General features: G+C 44.6%; 1 protein-coding gene across 3 annotated transcripts in view; it reads right to left on the bottom strand.

The window, feature by feature from the left end:
• Ptprm (protein tyrosine phosphatase receptor type M) overlaps window positions 1-21,189 on the bottom strand; it is a 698,790-nt gene that overhangs the window by 523,627 nt on the left and 153,974 nt on the right. For all 3 annotated transcript variants that reach the window (XM_057758864.1, XM_057758862.1, XM_057758863.1), the window contains exon 2: window positions 7,060-7,182. In XM_057758864.1, the coding sequence (XP_057614847.1) occupies window positions 7,060-7,182 (123 nt within the window). The remainder of the gene's footprint in view (window positions 1-7,059; window positions 7,183-21,189) is intronic.

The following is a 21,189-nucleotide window of genomic DNA, read 5'->3' as shown; positions in this document are numbered from 1 at the left end:
TTGCTGTGTAGCTGGGTGGCTGGCCCCTGACAACCTCTTCTCCTTGTTCCTCCTCCTATTTATACTCTGTTTCTTTCAACCCCACCTATCCCTTGCTCCTGCCTTGCTGCTATTGGTCATTCAGCTCTTTATTAAACCATCAGGTGTTTTAGACAGGAAAAGAATCACAGGTTTACAGAATTAAACAAATACAGCAAACAAAAGTCAAACACCTTACAATAGTCGTCCCCAACACTATACCCATAAAGTCTCATTCATGTGATTACCCAAACATGAGCTGAACGAGGACACAGACATGCTAAGGTGGATGGGGTGAAGACTATAAAGCTTCAACCCTACACACAGGCAACGAAAGAATTCTGAGAGTCAGAGAAGAAACAGTCTTTCCCAGGGAAGAGAACACTAATTAGTTTTCCAGTACCAAGTGATCAGCCCCCAAACACACACAACATTATCCAGACTGAGAAGACTATACTTATACATTTAGGAATACACACACACACACACACACACACTACCAGCACCAACACCCACATATACTTATGCATTTATACACACATATTATCGCCACCAACACCCACATACACTTATGTATTTATAGACACACACATTAGCAGCACCAACTCCCACATATACTTATGTATTTATACACACACACACACACATATGCACAACATTACCAGCACCAACACCCACATATACTTATGTATTTATAGACACACACACATTACCAGCACCAACACCAACATATACTTACGTATTTACACACACACACACACACATCACCACCATCACCACCCACATATACTTACACACACACACATCACCACCAACAACACCACCATCAGCAGCACTAGGACTACCCCAACAACAACAATAATTAGTGAAAAAAGAAGCCAAGAATTTGAAAGAGAACTAGGCCCCTCCTCCCATGTGAAAAGGTTTGGAGGAAGGAAAGGGAAGGAAGAAATGATAATATGCGATATTAAAAAAATAAAAGAAATGACTTTTTAAATGGTCAAAATGGTTAATTTGGTGCCTTTTATATTTTATCATAATTTTTAGTTGGGCATAAATCCAAATCCTGCATAACTGAAGAACTAAGCAACTCTTATTTCTCCTCTAATTAATGAAAAATATGAACCACCGCCTGCAGGCATATCCAGAAACCTCATCTAGCCTGAGCTGTTACAGTTAGACACACCGCCTCCCACAGCCAGTAGGGCTGTCATGAAGGGACCACTATCACACCACATTGAAATGAGGTTCACAGAACCAGGAGGGCCCCACAGGTCCCCGATCTAAACTGCCTGATTGTGTTCACTGCCATCTCTAACTGCTCCTCTAGATTCTGTTAACTCAGAAACAGCTGACAGGATATGGCCCTGGTCACTGCACCTCACCACTCACACTTCACAGAGGAAACCCATCCTAATTCCCTCCTGGGGAGGATTCCACGAGGGAGGAACAATCTTTGGAATCCACAGGAAGGAAGACTTAAATGGGACAGTCAAGGACAAACAAAACCTTTTTCACGTCTTAAGTGAAGTGACCAAAATATCTAGACCCAACTAAAATAATCCCAAATTCAAGGCCCACACAATCACATGTTTTATGATAAAGTTAAAACTGAAAACATGGTCTGTGGGTGATGGAGTATTTACCCCAACTCTTACTACCACACTAACAAAGTGTCACTATTTTCAAAGACCTCTTTCAGACCTTTAAAATCTATTTTAAAAGCTTGCAAGGATATTTGAGTTCTATTATTCACTTTGTGTCATTTACAAAAGACAGCAGGAAGTTGGCATTAGCTAGTTTAGGGCAAGCAAAGTGATGCAGTCATACTAAACTCAGGGAGAAGGAGGGCAGTGGGGAGGACAGAGAGAGTTCTTTCTGAACACCGTCTGTCTGTGGTGCATTGAACCCACGAACATGGAGCCCAAAGACAAGCAATGCAGTCATACTAAACTCAGGGAGAAGGAGGGCAGTGGGGAGGACAGAGAGAGTTCTTTCTGAACACCGTCTGTGGTGCATTGAACCCACGAACATGGAGCCCAAAGATACGGCAGGCTGATCGTATTACATGAGGACATTATAAAACCAAGAGCATAAGAACTTACGTTAGAGTCTTAGGAAGCGACAGGGCAGTGGCTGGTCCTTGCAGGGTGTGCAGGCGGCCCCCTAGAAGGCAGCCTTCATGACCACTCAAAGGTGCTAGCAATGCCACCGAGATTGAACACCAACAACCTCACCGCAAACTTGCCCTTACAACGTCATCCAAGGACAGTCAGAAAAGCAAAACCGAAGGCTGCTCTTCCCACAGGAGCTACTTCTCAGAATTCCTGCTTCCTGGGGTGAAAAGCAAGGATACTGCCAGCCAGTCTCTTGGGGCCACTCCGAGGGTCAATGGCACAGAGCTAGGAGGTCACGCATGTCGACTGAGAGTGTCATCTTTCTGCCTGAGATAATGCTGTCTCGGAGACAGGCTGATCAGTGAGCACAGTCACTCACCTGGGGTTCAGACCCTCTTCTCTCCCTTTCCTGTCCTCTGTTCTGTTTTGTTTATGGGGCCAAACATACAGGAAAGCTGAGGCCAGCCTCCTACTGCTGAGTGATAAGTCTGATGAACTGAATGTGACATCAGCATTTAAATATTTACCACCTCACAGCTAGACAAGAGCAAACACACTTTACAGCATCTGACCTTTGACCCATCTAGAATGAAAGGCCACTCTGGGAAAACATCTCTATTCCGCTCACACAAGGAGGATTCCTGGGCATCAGCAACAATGCCAAACATATGGCAGGTGTTAAATCAACACTGTGTAGAGGGGAAGCTGATTGAAGAATCAATGAGACAACTAAACAAACATTTGAATATTTTCTGACAAAAGAAAAATATTTCTTACTTGTCCACACCGTGACTTAAGAGGAAAGTCGGCCTTTCCAAGACCACAGCTGTTCTGTTCTTTACTCCCAGAACACTGCAGGGGGCTCAGGGTGCAAATAAACAGGGAGGCCATCCCCAGCACGTGCAAAACATGCCTGATAAGTGTGTCCAAAGAGAAAACGTCAATTACCCTGCCAGCCCGTCATCCTCCCCAATGCACAGCTGATGCTAAACACACACACATGGCCATTTTTCCATTTTCTGGGTCATGGCACCAAGAGTGTCTATCGCTGCTCTGCCAGGCACTACATCTCCCGCCTTCAGTTGGACACCGTGGCCAGGAATTAGTCCTTAGTCACTGGACCTCCCTGCAGAGAAGTCACAACATCACCCCAACATGTAAAGCTAAGACAAGGATGGAAAGCCATGCTCAACAGGGAAGCAGGAATGGGGCTACCTACCCCTGAAATAGGGTCCAAGTTTATTTCATAATATGTTTTTAGAATTATAGTATCTTAAACATTGTGTGTGTGTGTATGTGTGCATGTGCTTGCTTTTGAGTTTTGATTGCATGCATCTGTGAAGGTCAAAAGTGAGTATCAGATCTATCCCCTGGAGCTTGAGTGATAGGTAGCTGTGAACGCCACCAAAAGGTGCTAGAGACTAAACCCAGGTCCTCTGCAAGGGTAGCACATGCTGTTAACCACTGAGTCATCTCTCAAGCCTCTTTAATGTCAATCTTAAAGACTGGCCTCATGGTACAGGCGTCCTGAGGATGCTACGGTAGGGGGATCACAAGTTCAGGTTTTACATGGAGTTGCAGAGTGAGTTCAAGGTCAACTGGGATAGTTTACAGAGACCTAGTTTCAAAACAAAAGGATAAAACTGGTGCAAATATAGCTCATGGGTAGAACATTCGCCTAGCATGAGTAAGACCTGAAGTTCACTCCCCAGTACTTCAAAAAAATATTGAAATTAAGTAAGTATCCACCATTTAGAACTAGAGTACTAAGTTACAAATATCATACAGGAACAAATTGCAGAAAAAACAGGGAGCACTGTCCTACCCAGGTACATGGTACATGGTCATGAAACACTTAGAGCGACTGCCTGTGTGACACTCAGAGGACATGATGTGGTCTGTCAGGGCATAACCAATTCCGCCAGACTCCTATTCTGATTTGGCTCCAAGTTCCCATGCTCAGAGCAGCAATCCTTATGGTGAAAACTAAAAGTCCCCTCAGTGCTCATGAAGACGATCAATGCCTAAGAAACAAGCCACACACTTCACAATGAAAGAAGCTCGGTTTTACTGTCATTGCGCCCTGAAGAAAACCATTGCGGCACAGTGTGTATTACAGAAGCACAGAGTTCAAATACACAAAGTTGCGCAATATTGGGCATTCATTTGTCTTAAACACGCAGTTCCAGAGCTACACAGTCAGCTCAGAGGAGTGATCAAGTCAGCGTAGACAAAGCTCCAGACTGTGATGAGTTTTTGTAATGCGGTTATAAATAGCCTCCAACGTACCAAGGGGCAAATCCCACCTCTGGCTCCAGACAGCACAGAATAAAATAAAAGACGAAAACCAGCCAACATTTTAGGATGGAATCATTTTGAAACTCACTTTGAGGGGCTATTTGCTAACAAGAATCACAGTAGTGCAACCCAGACTAGACGATGAAGGAGAGAGACAAGACAATGATCAGAAACCCACATAAACAGGAAGTGAAAAGAAATGTAAAAAAATTTACTGGTTGATAGTTAGAATGTGAGTATAGAAAGAAAAAGAAAAAACATAAGCCAAGATCCGAAACAACACTCAGCTAAAGGCTGATACCAAACAGCCTCTCATGGGAGTGCTCACTTCCCCAGGAACGGTCAGCGCGAAGGCTGTGGCTCTGCACACCACCAAGTCTCTGTCCCAACCACCCAGGAGACCGCAGAGCTTACGCTACGGGACACTGCTCATCTGAATGGCCAGAGGTGCGTGCCAGTAAAATTCCATGGCACGGATATTTGACATTCTCATCTCACAAAATACTAAAAGTTTTCAATCCCAATCACTTGAAAATGGAGGCACCACTCCTAGCTTACAAGCCATATCAAAACCGGCAGTGGGCTGGATTTGGCCAGCAGGGTGACTATTTTATCTGAATGGATATAGCACCAGCCTATATGTAGCAAATCCAATGCTCTTACTAAATAAAGACAAAAACAATGTAACCCCCAAAAGCCATATGGATCTCTCTGCCATCCATTTACCATAGGATTTTAAAGTTTTTGTTCTTGTATTTACATATTTATTATTGTGTATGACATGTATGTGACTGTGTGTGTGTGCACAAGCATGCACACACACTTGTAGACTTGAGTTGGGTTCCTACAATGAGAGATACAAGGACAATATTGGTTTTCTCCTTCTATCCTGTGGATCTGGGTATCGAACTCAGGTCATCAGGCTTGGTGGCAAGCCTCTTTTCATCAAGTGAGTTGCTTACCTTACGACTCAGATAAAATCAGCACAGGCTGAAGGGAGGAATTCTGCAATATTTGGGATTCTTTTAAAAAGAAACTTTTCCAAATTGGAAAAAAATTTCAATATAAAGTGTCACAGTAATGAAAACAGGTATCTAATTAAAAAAATTACAAATTCGGGGCTCAGGGTGTAACTCAGTGGTAGATGGAACACTTGCCTTACATGCAAGTGTCCATGGTTCCCATCTTTAGTGTCATACAAGCACACAGAAAGGTACAGACTTCACCAAATGAGAAGACAGACAATAACATCAGCCATGTCTGTGCCTGCATGCACAGATTTACCTGGTCTAGCTCTCGCCCACCTCAGCTTTTCTGGAAAGCAATGAAAACCTGGGGAGATGTCAGAGAAAGACTCAAAGGATTTCAGGGCAAGAACACCGCTTGGGGAGGAACAATGCAGCAAGGACAAAGTCATGTTCTTATCTGTCAGTCACAGCTAAAACAGGCTCTGGAGTGGAGCAAACCAACTAAGAGGGGCCCACTAACTCCAGAAGCAGTACAGAAAGGCAGACACACTTGAGAACAAGGGAAAGACAGCAAAGGGGAAAGTGATCTGGGAACCCAAACAAGACTTGTGAAGATTTGGAAGCCTGGCAAAACCACAGTGTTAGGGACATTGGGGTTCTTGACTTGAAATGATAAGGAATTAAATGTGAGAAGGAAAGGAAAGCCCAGGGTGGGCATCATAATTGATAAAACTTATTAAGAACAACATTAGATTCTGTCTCATGCTTTGAAGCTGCCTTTATGAGATTACCTGCAAAATCTAATTACCGCTGCATGTAGGCACATTAATGAAAAGTTTTATATACATGAAAAAGTACAAAAATGTGTTTTATCTGAAGCCCAAATCTCAATCATATGTTTTGAGCAGTTTGAATACTAAATGGTACATTCATCAGCCCATTTTCAATAATGAATCTGCAAATCTAAGACTTTAAAAGGACTGCCAAGGTCACAGCCTGAAAAGAGGGTCCCCACGAAATAGGCTCTGCTGTGATTAGTTCAATCATCGTCTTTCTACTCTGCCTTCAAAAAAAAAAGTCTCTCTGATCCTCAGTAAGGTAAGTATTTCTAATTAGCATGAAATTCACTAACCACTCCTCTGTAGAGGAAGAAAGAAAACAACACACCCATGCCCTTCTGAATGCTTCCAAAATCCTGATTTCCCAGGCACACGAAAGCCCCTCGACCTGAGGCTGAGAAAGGAGGTTCCCTTCAAGGTCTGGAATGTGCGGTAGTTGGAAATCATGATATTTGTATTCTACAACTAGAGTCCCATCCTCGACATGTGTTTGCTAGAACAGACATCCAACCGTTCCCCGTATCTGCTGCTAGAGAAAGGGTCACCTACTTAGACAATGTCAACTAATCAGCTAACGCATGCCCAACGCTTCAGAGGGCAAACCTCAGCTAGTCTTCACAGGAAGAGATGCAAGGTTAAATTCCTGAAATCAGCCCTCTTAGTTACACTACCCTCCCCAGCTACTCAGCCACTGAGCACAGCACACAAAGAACAACGTGCGTTTGCCTTCAACTGATACCCAGTAGACGGCGTTCTTGGATTATGAACTCTCTCCAGATGCCCCTATTTCTGAAAGAAGACTGAGCAGCGAGAGCAAACCTGAAGGCATCCACGGATCAGACGTCGGCTTGGTCAAGGTGTTCACCTGCTCCCAGTTGAAGTCATCATCGTCCGCTTGACTGTACCCGCACGTGCTGTACGGCTCATCAAAGAGGCAGCCACCTACGGCGGGAGAAAGAGAGGCGACATCAGTTACAGCCAGGAGTCGGAACTGATCTGAGATGCGCCAGGAAGACATCAAGCTAAGTCAGATTTGACAGTTTTGCTTGGGACCCGTGGATCTGACCCCTTCCATAATCTTGCCAAAAAATACTTCTGAGTATTAACCATGCCTTAGCAATACAGACACATCCATTACTGTCTAAAAGGGACCAAATCCTGGTAGAAGATACCGAAATAAGCAAATCTAAAATTCACATTTTCTAGCTGAATACTAAACTAAGAAAAATCCATCTCGCATTCAAAACTTGAAAAGAATTCCCTCGAGTACTCAACACGTTTTCAATAGAGAATTATAGTTTGTTCAAAAATATTAAAGAGAAATGTTTTCACTAAAACACTGGCTTCACAATAGAGGACCAGGCATACCACAAATGATGAGCCTAACCTGCCAAATATTTTTCAAAATATCCTTCCTATGCAGAAGCAAGTTTCAGTTCATGGTTTAAGAAATGGGAGGTCTCACGACCAAAGTGGATTATGAAGTCACTTTTTTTTTTTTTTTTTTTTTTGGTTTTTTGAGACAGGGTTTCTCTGTGGTTTTGGAGCCTGTCCTGGAACTAGCCCTGTAGACCAGGCTGGTCTCGAACTCACAGAGATCCACCTGCCTCTGCCTCCCAAGTGCTGGGATTAAAGGCGTGCGCCACCACCGCCCGGCTTGAAGTCACTTTTATAGTCCACACAAGTCTTAGTGGCAGAAATTTCAAGGCTACACATGTGGCAAACATCTGCTTAGTTTGGGTTCAATGAATGAAGCTATCTAAATAAAAAAATAGAAACTGCAGTACACATATGCTCAGCTGCATCAGGACCAATGCTGTTCAGCACATCGGTGACTTTCAGTCCCACCCTACAGGCTCTTAGAGGTCCACTATGTTGAACTGCTTACAGTCTTTGTCCAAATGATTCACAGGAGGACAGTGAATAGTGAATGACACTGATCACAGCAATGATTATAAAAATCCTGCCACCCATTAAATAATGAATAGTACATATTACATAAATGGTACCATAATAAGTAAATCCTATTAATTCCAAATATTCATTATAGTTGCTGTCAGTTGGTACAAAGCGAGGACTCCTGACAAGGAGATGCAATTTTAGGACTATTATTGTACTATACCTGCCAGGTACACCCTAGAGGCAGAAGGCAAGGAAAACAGCAATTATAAACTAGATAGAAAATGGAATTTTAGGTCACCTGACCTAACTTTTACCCCCAAACCTAAATCGGTCCTATGCCATCCGCAACAGCCAGGCAACCTCTGAAGACATGAGAAACTGAACATCATGTATGTAGAAAATCCCCAGAACATTCTTAGTTCTAGGTTACACTCTGCCGCCTGAAACATGTCCCCATTTATCTCCCATTCACCCCCATAAGGCAACAGTTGAACATGTAGCTCCTGCACAGGAGAACTGACGGTGTGAAAGAAGCTGTTGTGTGCCAGGTCTTAGCTTCCCCAGGCAACATGTGCTCTGCCCTCCCCAGTTCCTCCTGTGAGCTTTGCAGACCTGTCACCACCCTGGCAGATGTTCTCTGAACACTTGTCCCGAAAAATGGCACCCTGTGCTGGAGCCAGAACCCACATGACTCCTGCCCTTGACCATAACAACAGCTTGGGCAACGGCACCGGTCCCTCCTAAGCTGAAAAATCTGTGTCTTTCAACACCTGCTACCAGTTGTTTTTGCTTTTATGAGGCGTGTGTGCACACACGTGCATGTGTAATCTCTGAATTCACAGGACTGCCCACTTATCTTTCCTAAATCCACTTTCTTTTCAGTGCAACACTCAAGAGCACGGACAGCCTTGGCAGTCCCAACCCCATCACTTGGGAATTAGTTATCCTGCCTAGCTTTGCATTACAGAATTATCATAATTATTACTCACAAAATCCAAAATGCTCTTGGATTTGAAACTCTTTGCTCACTCAGAGTTCAACAAGCTCAGATACTTCACACCGAGTTTCAGGTGGTAATGGGTCAAGATCAAAATGCCAGAGCACAATAAAAAATGCAAAAATCATCAGGCCATGTGTCCAGGCCTATAAGGAGCCAATGAATTCTGTGTTTAGAGCCCAGCCACAGACCCCAGATATACCCATCTTATATACCCAAGGGTTTCCAAAGCCTCAGCTAAACCCAAACCATTTCTGGTCCCTAGCATTTTGGAAAAGGGCTACTCCATCTACATCAGCAGACAGGACAAGTACTCTGTCCAATCTGCCTGCGTGCACTGGAAAATGTCACACTGGAGGAATTCAAGAAACCCTAGGTTGTCCCAGACAGCCTCTCTCAGCTCTCTGGCACATCTTAGCTGTTGGCAGCTCGAGGCACAAGGGTGAAATCAGCTGCTGTCTTCCGTTCTTATAGTCCCAACACCTTCAGTTCTTATAGTCCCAACTACCCGTCCCCTGGGAACACAAAGCTCATTCTCAAAGGGACAGAATTAAACTCAAAGTTCAGTCTGACAGCCGAAGACCGTGAATGTGTTCTCCTTTCTGAGTTTTAAGAAGTTCTGAGGAAAAGTGGATCTGTCCAGCACCCGATGCGAATGATGTTGAGGTGTTCAAAGACTATGTGTGGCCATTTATTTATGAGGGGAAAAAAAGTTTCTTGGTTCCAAGTTATAGTTGTGACATGGAGAATAGTCTCAGCCTGAAGGAAACCAAACAGCAGTGGCACAAATAAGAGTAAAGAAAAGGAAGTCAGCATCCATGGTGATGCAAAGGGATGCTGGCTGAAGAAAACCCAGATGCCATGCTGACCATCTCTTCGATCACAGTCTTAAATAGCAGGGACAAGAGAAGTGTGCACGACACAACCGGAGGAGTGTGCACGACACACCAGGAGGCTGGTTTAGGATCTCATCTTCTAACCCGATGCTGAGGTGGATGGATACAGGGGAGGAGAAAGCAGGAAGATCAAGGTGATGCCAGCGTGAGGAGAGAGGTACCCAGTCACAGTGCAGTTCTGGTCACGTGAAAGGAAGCGTCAAGGACAAACACATCTCCTTCTGAGATGATGCCTGACAACCAAACCCCTTGAAGACAGGATCCTCTGGGCACTTCCTGTTGCCTAAAGACATGTCACCCCGCATGCTGTTCTTTGTGAGACCTTGCGACAGCAAAGATGATTTCTTGAAATCGAATAGGAAAAGGGAAATGATGTCAGAACCGAAGTAAACAAGTCTCGGGTCTCAGAAGGCTGAGACAAGAAGGCTGCAAGGGAAAGGTCAACTTGGTAAGCATAGCAAGTCTAGGTCAGCCTTGGATACACAGCAAGACCCTCCCTCAAAAAATAACAAAAATGAGAAGGGGAGAGGGGAGAGGAGAGGTGGAGGGGAGGGAAGGAGAGGGGAGGAGAGAGGAAAGGCAACCAATTACAGAGAGAACAATTAAATTTTTGGTCCTAATTCAGTTTTTTACTGATGCAAAAAAACCAAAAACCAACCAACCAAACAAACAACAACAACAAACAAAAACAAGCCACAGGGTCAAGCCCCCAGATTTCCTGTTTGGTTTCTTTTGCGGGGGTTGGGGAGTTGTTTGACTGTTTTTCATGAATTCAGCAGAGTGAAAGAAGAGGCATCTTGAGTCTGGAGGGATGACTGAGCCTTTAAGATGATGCACTGCTCTTCCAGAAACCCTGCATCCTCATCCCAGCACCCATACAAGACAGCTCACAGTCAACCATAACTCTAGGTCCAAGACTTCTTGATTCAGAGCCTTCTTCGGATTCTGTGGAACCTGCCTTCCTGTGCACACACCCATTCCACACACACACACACCTTAAAAATAAAAACAACTGGCATCTGCAAGCCCATTGGAAAAGGAGGAACTGACTGGAGAGCAATATTCTACCTGTTCTGTATCCAACACAGCATTCACCGTAGTGGGATCATGACAAGCACCTCAGCATTTAAACACTAAGAATGGGAAATGAAGGCTGGGGAGTTGGTGCAGAGGTTAAGAGCATTTGTGGTCCTTGCAGAGGGCCTGAGTTTAATTCCCATCACTCTTAGAACTCTCTGTAACTCCAGTTCCAGGGCACCTGACGGCCTTCTTCTGGCTTCTGCAGGCACTGCACACACGTGGTGCACAGCCATACATGTAGGCAAAACACTCATACAAATAGAATACTACAAAAGGTAATTTTTGGCTTGTCATAAAGTCATACACCTTTAATACCAGAATTTGGGAGACAAGGGAAGGGGAATCTCTAGGTTTGAGGCCACGTACCCTACAGAATAAATTACAGACAGCCTGGGCTACACAGAAATTCTGTCTCAAAAAATCAAAAAGAGTGTGTGTGGGGGGGTGGATTCAATACATTTCCTCAAATTCAGTACAGAACTGGTCTCCAGTAATTTTATCTGAAAATTTTAAAAAGTAAATATAAAGGAATATCTCTTCAAGCAATGAAAACTACCTTAATTCAACCCCTAACACCACTGAGCCTGACTCAGGAAGACCTCAAGATGAGGCAGTGGCAAACTTGACGATGTGGCTCGCTATCTTTACCCTTTGTATTAGGGCTGAAAACTAGAAGCTGGCTAAATGTTAATGAACTCTCTACAAACCGTGGCTCTCCAACATTCTTTAACTCTGGCAATAATTAGGTAGCAAGCCTAGTTGCCTATAAAGGTCACTCATGATTTATGAAAATAAAACATTGCCATTTGCGTACCGCAGGGACTTTATCTTGCCTCTTTCTCTGGGGTAGCACAAATGGCCCATTTTGCCAACAGTAATATGAAATAATTACCCTATAAGGTTTCAAAAAGGTTGCTAACTCGTACTCCAAAAAGAAATTTAGAAGGTTTCAAATCCATCTGCATAGTTGGACCTGGACAGACAACAGGGCCAAAATAATCTGACAGGGTTGTAGCCAGAGGCATTTCTGGAGAGCTTGCAAGATGGGTCTGTGTGTAAAGGAGCTTGCAGTGCAAGCCAGGCAACCCAGTTTCAATCCCTGGACCCTAAATAAAGGTGGATGGAGAGAACTGACCTCACAAAGCTCCCTCTGACCTCCACATGCACGTGGCAATGAAGGTATGCACAAATATACCTCAAGCACACAGAGGCGATTTATTAATTTATTGACTTCCTGGGGCTGGAGAGGTTGCTCAAGCAGTTAAGAGTATGTCTGCTGCTTCTCCAGAGGACCCAAATTCAGTTCCCGGCATCCACCTGGGAGCTCACGTCCCCCTGTAACTCCAGGTCCTAGGGATCTGATGCCCTCTTCTGACCTCTATGGGCACCCACACAAAAGTGGTACACACGCAAAAATCAATCTAAAAATAAATGACCTTTGACTGTATTCAACTGTCACACCATCCCGATCCAGTTCACGTTTACACACATTTTATACAACCAAATGATTCTCTGTTGCTACACAGGAATCACTTCCACCCCAATCTCCTAGGCTTTGTGAAGAGCCAGGTCTCCCAACTTCATCCCAGAGGGTTTCTAAGCTGCTACCAAAAGTCTCTAAGGTTCTGGAGAAGAGGCCACTACCTGAAACTGATTGTTTAGGCTAAAGTTTTAAGTTGATACTCAGTATGTGAGAGTTCTTTTAAGCAGGCCAGAGAGCAGCCTAGGATCACCAGAATCCTCTGCTAGTCACAGGTACCAATTCCTTCAGTGGACCAATGCCAGCTACATTCTCTAAGATCAATGTTATTATTTTGTCTATTCCTCAAACCCAGTGTGAGTCTATTATACATCAGTATGTCAAAGAACTCATTTTATAACAAAATAATAGTTGTAGGTTTATCTCCTCTAATTTTATTTTTAACCCTAAGGCAAGCACCAATAGTTTTTAAATTCCTGTGCCAGTTACAAGCCTTAACTACCCTTAACACTACTTGCTCTACAAAGTGTCTAAATTGTGTAGGTCAGTGATTTTTCAATCTATGGGTTGCCCATTTGGGGTCAAAGGACGCTTTCACGGAGGCTGCCTAAGATGGTGGAAAACACAGATATTTACATTATGATTCATAACGGTAGTAAAACTACCGCTATGAAGTAGCAACAAAAATAATTTTATGGTTGGGGGTCACCAAACTGTATTAAAGATTTGCAGCATTAGGGAGGTTGAGGACCTTTCACCTACATTTCCTGTCCCATTGGCAGGAAGATCAAGTTTCCTCTGGCGGAGGATGTGGGAAAAGTACAGAAGGAGCATTTCATCATGGTACAAGCAGGGTCCTCAGCACACCACACAGATAGCCTCTCTGGTCCTGATGTCTCCAACAGCAGCTTGTCCGAGACCCCCCTCAGGGACCTCTGCAGAGAGCCCCAGTGGAACCCCGTCCTATATAGCTGGTTCTCCGGGATATGTTTCCTCCCAGGTCTGCAGGTTCAGCCTTGCCAGGACTCCCCTCAACGATTGGCCCTTGCAAGACTCAGCTGACGTCCGTGCTGGGGTGCGGCTGTTTTGCACTGTGCCATCCCTTAGCCATCTGAGCACTCCTTCCAACAGCGCATGCGGTCTTTCGATGCCATTTCCCACACTCCAGCCCCCGCGTTATGTCTGCCTCCTGACGGGACCCGGACTGACCACTCCTATCTTTACAAATGGCCGTTTATTGGGATCAAACAGCTCACCCAATTACCTAGGGTTTTCGGTTCACGCCCAGGAGCTCAGCCAAGGTCTACCTGCAAATCTCATGCTCGCCTCTGCCGGCACCTTTCACAGACCTCTCGGAAGCCAGTCAATACCACGCTGATTGCTAATGGCCTGTACTGCAAGCGAGCTGCAGCGGCTAAGGCTCCTAAGAAGCAAGCGGGGGATGATCCAATGTCCATTTCACACGTGTGTAAGGATAAACAAGCATTCTGCATTGTTCTGCCTTGAACAAGTGGCGCTGGAGTACAGACCTGAGCTGTTCTTAGGATTGTGATTATGCTCCATTTAAGGTTACTTTGTGGAAGGCTGCAATAGCCCTTGGGGAATTTTCTAGAGCGTTTTACTCATTTGTTCTAAATACAGAATGACCCCATTTAAGGCAGGCTTGATCAAATGCATAAAAAAATATTAAATGGGTCTCTCCATGGAGAAAACAGATCAAAAAACAGTGCTAAGATACTCCCCCCCAAAGAATTAATGTTCAATGTTCTCTTTTCCTAAAATACATGAAAACGCCAGTGGTTCTATTCATTTATTTCAATCTTAAAAACTCTGAAAGACAAACAGCTAGGAGCTACACATTTCAAAGGATAAGCAGGAAATGATCTCCAACAGGCATAATTGTCTTACGAGTTAAAGAAAAAGGGCCTCTACCCACACGCCAGAGCCTCAGCCTTCCTCGTTTCAATCACACTGATGACACTGACATTTAATTGTCTGCCAACCAATAAAAGTATACGGTGCCTCTGAAACTTTGTGAGCGTGCCCTGATGTTGAGTGGATCAGACACTGAACATCGCAGAAAGGCTCTCCGACATAATTCAATCTAGCCAGCCGGTTTACACAGCGCCCAGGCATTTAAACGGCGAATGCGATGCTCTATTGTAAAACATGCCATTTGCCCGTGGATCTGTTTTGCATGCTGCAGAGCAAATGAGCTCCTGTCTAAAGTGTCTATGCCTTATTACCCTTACCACGGCCTTCACTGTCTATCAGTCTATGGATTCCTAATATTTACACAGGCTGGATAGCAAGCAGTCAGGTGGTTTCGGGCTTTTTTTTTCTGTTCCTTATTGATCTTTAAAATCTTTGGTTTTGAATGGGAGGGGTCATCGTTTCTGTTTCTACGTGCTCCGGGTAATCGCTGGCAGCTGTTTCCCAGGACATGTTCCAAACAGAGATGCTACTGGGTTGAACTAAACCGTACCCAAGAAGTCCCTGTGTGGTCGGGCTGGACTCCACCTGCACTCCTGTCCGTGCACCACATTCCGGACACCACTCTGTGAAATGGGCTGTCTGCCTTCGCCTTGGACAGAGGATTGATAAATGAAACCCATCTAGAGGAGACGATCTCTGGCTCAGGACTGGTCACGTGATACCTCGAGTCACCTGTGCTTCAAGCTCCCACTATGGGCTGGGATTATCAAGCGGGTACCACGGTCGGTTGCATCTGTAGGATCATGAAAGGAACACAAACTTCCAGACTGCCCCCCAACTTCTCAATCAGACACTGTGGCCCCAGTTACCTGGGCTTTAGCAAGCCTCAAATGACTCTAATGTGGATTGTTTGACAATCAATCTCCTAGAATAACACATTTAACTAGAAACTCCCGGGACCAGCCTCAGGGATCTACGGCTCTTAAAATGGTCCCAGAATAATCTAATCACTGGCCTATTTTTAAAAAGTCTGCTCTAGATTGGTACTTTCAAATAGCTTAAGAAGACATTACCCTGTTTTGGGGGACTGGAGAATAGTTCAATCGTAAAAATGCTTACTTAGCTTGAGGGAGGGCGTGGGGTACATCCTTAGCACTTAAAAAGAGGGATATTGTTTTCTTTAAAACATGACATCAGTGTCTGTTATTTATAAATTATGTTTGCATAGTACTGTATGTTTTCGAGCATAGCAGAACACATGCAACTGACCTTTTAAAGTGTTGCTAAAAAGGATATGTAAGTTAAAACCCAAATATTTCCTGCCACAAATAGCCAGACACATTATATTCTTCAAAAGGTGTCCAAACAAAGCCTTCTGGTCACTGCGGCTCTCCATATACTTAAGAGTTTATTCAAAAACACCTCACAAATGAAGAAGGACAATAAAACATCAGGGCTGGCTCCAAGAGCTAAATCCCTTGTTCTCATGCCTGGATATGATAGCCTTGATCTGGCTGTCATATTTCTCCTACGCGGAACCACTCAGCAAGCACGGAACGGTCGTACTAAGGCAAGTGTGGTCAATTAATAAGAGGCAGGATTCCATCCACGCCCAGGAGTGCTCCTGTCTGCTTGCTGTGATTTACAAATCTATCTCTTGAAAACTTTGCTAGTACAAGTTATCATCTGAAGCAGCAGATAAACTCCTGAATTCAGCCAATCATGCTTGCTAAATGAGGCGACCTCAAGAAACATCATCTCTACACATTATACTCACTGGGCAGAATCTAATTATAAGCAAAAAGAACACACCATTGCACGCATTCTCTTGGTATGATAAACCATTTATTCTAAAGTCCTAGAAGTAAGGGAATGGCTAATAAAAAACATGGGGTAACCTGTCAGATGAATACACTGAATTGGGATCAAGGAGGGAGGATTCCAAGAAGTCTTGGGTCTGTCTTTCTCACTACTGTGGATTCAAGAGGTAAGGGGTCTTCACATCAAAGGTCCATATGGTTTCCATGAATCAATCCCAGGATGCAAAGGGAAGCAGGCAGCAGAGAATCGGAGCACTTGGTCCCAAAGCCTGTCAATCAGACGCCAGGTGCCCCAGACCCCTGAGACTGAGGAATGACAGAAATGAACGGGCATTCTTCCCCACTCCACATTTCTCCTGACTGACCTCAGCTCCTTCATCTTCTGCATTTGACGTAATGAGGCATCTTACTACCTTCAGGGCAGTTCTCAAGTCTAAAGACCTGAGGTTCTATTAAAGTATGTCAAAACCTCCTGCCACCTGATTGTATGCTCGCTCATTTGAGGAAGCAGCTGTCTCCTTCAATGCCAGGGGACCCGAAGTCACTGTTGAAATGTCTGTGTACTGCTTTTGGCTCTGAAATACCATAAAGGACCATGGATAATTCTGACCATGAGAAAGTCTGAGAACCTATTCCCTATAGGATATCCGACTCTATAATGGTTATTACTAGCTACTCACAGGAGCAGAGAAGGTTAAACATTTTGGTACATGCCCAAGTGTGGCCATCGACTCAAGATGATCAACACTTGAATTCCATTACTATATGTGGTTCACAGCATCTCAAAGCAAATGAATAGATGTTTCTTTATATGGTCTATAGCAACTGGGTCACTTAGCTCTCTGCTGGATATCTGATGATCCAAATGACTTCTCCAAGGCTTTCTTTATCAGTCCAGCATCACCCCATCCCATCATTTGATCTCAGCCAGGGACCCCACTTGATTTGACCCACTCCAACCTAACTACTCCCTTAATACATCGTATACACTTCCTCTCTCTGTTTTTTTTTTTCTTTGTTTGTTTGTTTGTTTTTTTTTTTTGATTTTCGAGACAGGGTTTCTCCGTAGCTTTTGGTTCCTGTCCTGGAACTAGCTCTTCTAGACCAGGCTGGCCTCGAACTCACAGAGATCTGCCTGCCTCTGCCTCCCGAGTGCTGGGATTACAGGCGTGCGCCACCACCGCCCGGCCTCTCTCTGTTCTTAATAGTCTATTCATTCACTGACTCTTAACTGCCCACGGGAAAACATTTTAATTTTTTACATAACACATACGGTTAGTTTTGTTAGTTTGGGGGGGTGGCAGGGGTGTTTATTCCATCTATCATTTTATATTCTTTTATGATTTTTACCCCAGCTTCCTTTTCTATCATACCTAACAATTTATGACTATTCATTGATTTACGTCCATTGACCATGGTACTCATCTAGCACCCATTTGTACACATAACCCTTATATCCGCTCAATACAGTCTACCCACCAATCCCAAGATCTAGTCTGGATATTTATTCTTATTTATTTTTCAAATCCCAGAGAAGAAGCCACCTCTCTGAGGTCCCTGCTGCTGAAGTCATCTCACAGATGAAATCTGCCGTCCCTTCCTACCAACCACCGCTATAAAGAAGAGAACATTCTGGGGTTCGTGCACCAGTGCAGCTCAGCCTTTCAGGGGCCTTGCTTTCGCCCTACTACACTGTAAGCCACTGGAATAGAAAACAATGTTCTGCTGTTCATCTCTGTATCCATAGCCCCCAGTCCCAGAAAATGCGTGTTTCTCATTAGATACTTAGAATTGTGGGAAGAGTTTTTGTGACCAAGGTAAGAACATAATCGACTCAGTGTGCTATCATTGGCAGAAAAGAAGACAGGAGGAAAGCCATCCCCTGGGCCTGAGTCACTGAACACAAACACCTGGGCCACAACAATGGAAGAAGTCTTGTTCTAGAGTTCCTAACTTTTTGAGTGATTGGTGGCATCTCTCCCTCTCTCTCAACCCCACCATTCTGACTAGAACTTGGGGATCTGTCATATCATCAGATACTAGGGAGGGAAAGAAGAGGCAGAATAGGGGACAGACTGGAGAGATAGGAAAAGAACCCAAGAGACATAGAGAGCCACATACAGAAACTCCGTAGGAGGCAAGAGAAAGAACAAAAGCCCACCCTGAAGTTCTTCCTGTCCTGAAGGATCCAGATGAAAAGGAAAGCAGATAGTCAGCAACTGGAAGCAAGACTCTGCGAAGATATCCCAGGCCTGCTATTCTAAGAATCTGCATAACGAGGCTACTATTTAGCAGACCTCAGCACAAGTCAACAGAAAACACAGACTGTACAGAGCACACTGGAGCTCTGCTTAAAGGCAGCCAGTCGTGGTGTGTTTTAGATTTGAAACATACCAAAGAACGCTGGCAGTACGTGTCAGATAATCTTTCAAGTGTGCAAGACAGAAAACTAGTCAGTGGTCCTTAGGCCCTGAGGAGAGCAAGCTTTGAAGACCATGCTTTGTTACGTAATTTTTAAAATTAGAAATCAGATTCTATCCAAAACTCTTCGGCTGAGGGCAAGGCTCACAGAGCGCAGAACTGCAGTGGATCAGTTATTTTCCAGGACCCACTGGTTGTTCAAATGTAGGGAACTAAGACCATTAGCCTTCTCAAGGTCACTGTACCTAGCGCATCTTTCCTGTCCTAATTAACTGTTCACCCACTGACCTAGGCACATTGTGACATGCAGTTTACAGTGAACTGCAAAGGGGCCATCTGAGAGTAGCAAGCTGGGCCAAGAAGCAAGAGGTCTGGGTTCCAGTTTTGTGGCTTCAGGCAAGGCAACTGACAGATAGAAGGGGGCTGTAATGGGGGGAATGTACTCAGAACCCACGAGACTAGTAAGTTCCTGCCCTGTCAACTTAAGACCCGGCCCCATCCTTCCGCCTTTAAGAATGCTGGCGGGGTGAAATGTGTATGCAGATGAAGTATAAAATACTGCAGAATCTACTGACCCATTTTCTTCCTAGCTCTCCAGTAAGCAGGCAAACGTCGCCTGTCCTCTCTTCTGGTGGTGACCAGTCAAGTCTACCAACTAGCATGGCTGGATTAGAGCTGTAACTACAATCCCCAGAACATGAAGGTAGACCGTTCCAAGAACTTCTAAAATCCTATTTCTATCTGATCTCCCCCGTCTCCCTATCCTTTCTCTCTCCACTGCTTTTGTTTAATGTCTAGGTATTTTTGTGACAGAGTATTATGAAGTCCACACTGGCCCCTGACTCTCTTTGAGTGTCCTGCATGCTGGGATGCTGGCATATGCACCGAAGCCCAGCTTGTAGCCTTTGATGGGATGCTCTGTATATAGTGGGGTCCTGGCCATATGGAGCACACATATTGAACAGTAACTAACCTAATATGGACACACGTGGATAAAAACTAAACTGTTGTACATCAATATACCATTGACTGGGTTTGGCTTAAGGGACGGCAAACCTTCACCAAGCTGGGAATATGTCTAGCTGAAGCTTTGAAGACCAGCTCAGCTTCTGGAACATTAATGGCAGTGACCAAATGTGGCACTGTGGGAGCTGCGACCACCGTGCACCATTCTCAGACTGAGCAGCTCTCTTTCGTGCCTGGCCCATCACTGCAATCCCTGACAACTCTTCCCCTCTGGAGTTGCTGCATCCAGTTTGAGGAACTCGAGTTGTAAACATCAATAATATGCTCCGTCCATCCTGGGTACAGAGAAAAATGAGGGGACGCTTGCCACTTTCCAATAATATACCCTACTGACAAAGAAAGAATCCTTAGGCTGGGAGGGAAAATTGAGTGGTACTAATCTTGATTTTTCCCCTACATGCTCTGTAACTTACAGAGAGGTGTTGTTTAAAGAAGTACAAACATGCCCTAAACTATAAGACAGAGACATGTTTCTCTTACCAGGAACACTCAGTGAGGGAATTCATTCTACTTCACTGTCTTCTATTGCTAACTGAAAATTAAAAAATAAAACCCATGGGGGACCCAGCAGATTTAATTAGGTCAGGGGGAACATGTGGACCGATCTATTATCACAGACAGGTGAGTGATCAGATTTCTAGATCCACTAAACACCCTTGATTCCCAGCTTCAGGACGGCCACCATGACCTTGTCCTTATCCACTCTATGCTTTCCTCTTTGGCTTAGTTGATGGAGGAAGGTCATTGGTTAAATAATAAAGAAACTGCCTTGGCCCCTTTAATAGGACAGAAAATTAGGTAGGCAGAGTAAACAGAACAGAATGCTGGGAGAAAGAAGCTGAGTCGGGGAGTTGCCATGATTCTCCCACTCCAGACAGACGCAGGTTAAGATCTTCCCTGGTAAGCCAGCTCATGGTGCTACACAGAATATTAGAAATGGGTTAGATCAATATGTAAGAGCTAGCCAATAAGAGGCTGGAACTAATGGGCCAGGCAGTGTTCAAAAGAATACAGTTTCCGTGTAATTATTTTGGGTAAAGCCATGCGGGCGGCCGGGTGCCGGGGACGCAGCCCTGCCGTCCGTATTACAACACTTAGTGACTCTGAAACCCAGGGTTTTAGGATGGCCTAGAGAATCCAACAGAGCTAACCGTGAGCTCTGTCTCCCTAGGACAAACATGTGTCGGCAGAAATGCTGTAACTCTCAAGGGTGTCAAATTCTGATGACAAATCGGTTAGCCACCTGCACCAGAGTGGCTGGGATCATCTATGAATGCACAGGTCCTGTTCTCCCCATGCACTCCCTGAGTCTGAGCTGTGGACAGTCGCACTGCGTCTCTGAGCTGTATGAAGAACACTTCCCGAGTGACCTCACGGCCGGATGGGGTCTGA

This window comes from Chionomys nivalis, chromosome 26 (genome assembly GCF_950005125.1).
Source record: "Chionomys nivalis chromosome 26, mChiNiv1.1, whole genome shotgun sequence".
Lineage (NCBI taxonomy): Eukaryota > Metazoa > Chordata > Mammalia > Rodentia > Cricetidae > Chionomys > Chionomys nivalis.
Note: the sequence above shows the minus strand (reverse complement) of the source record. Positions and strands in the feature narration are given on the sequence as shown.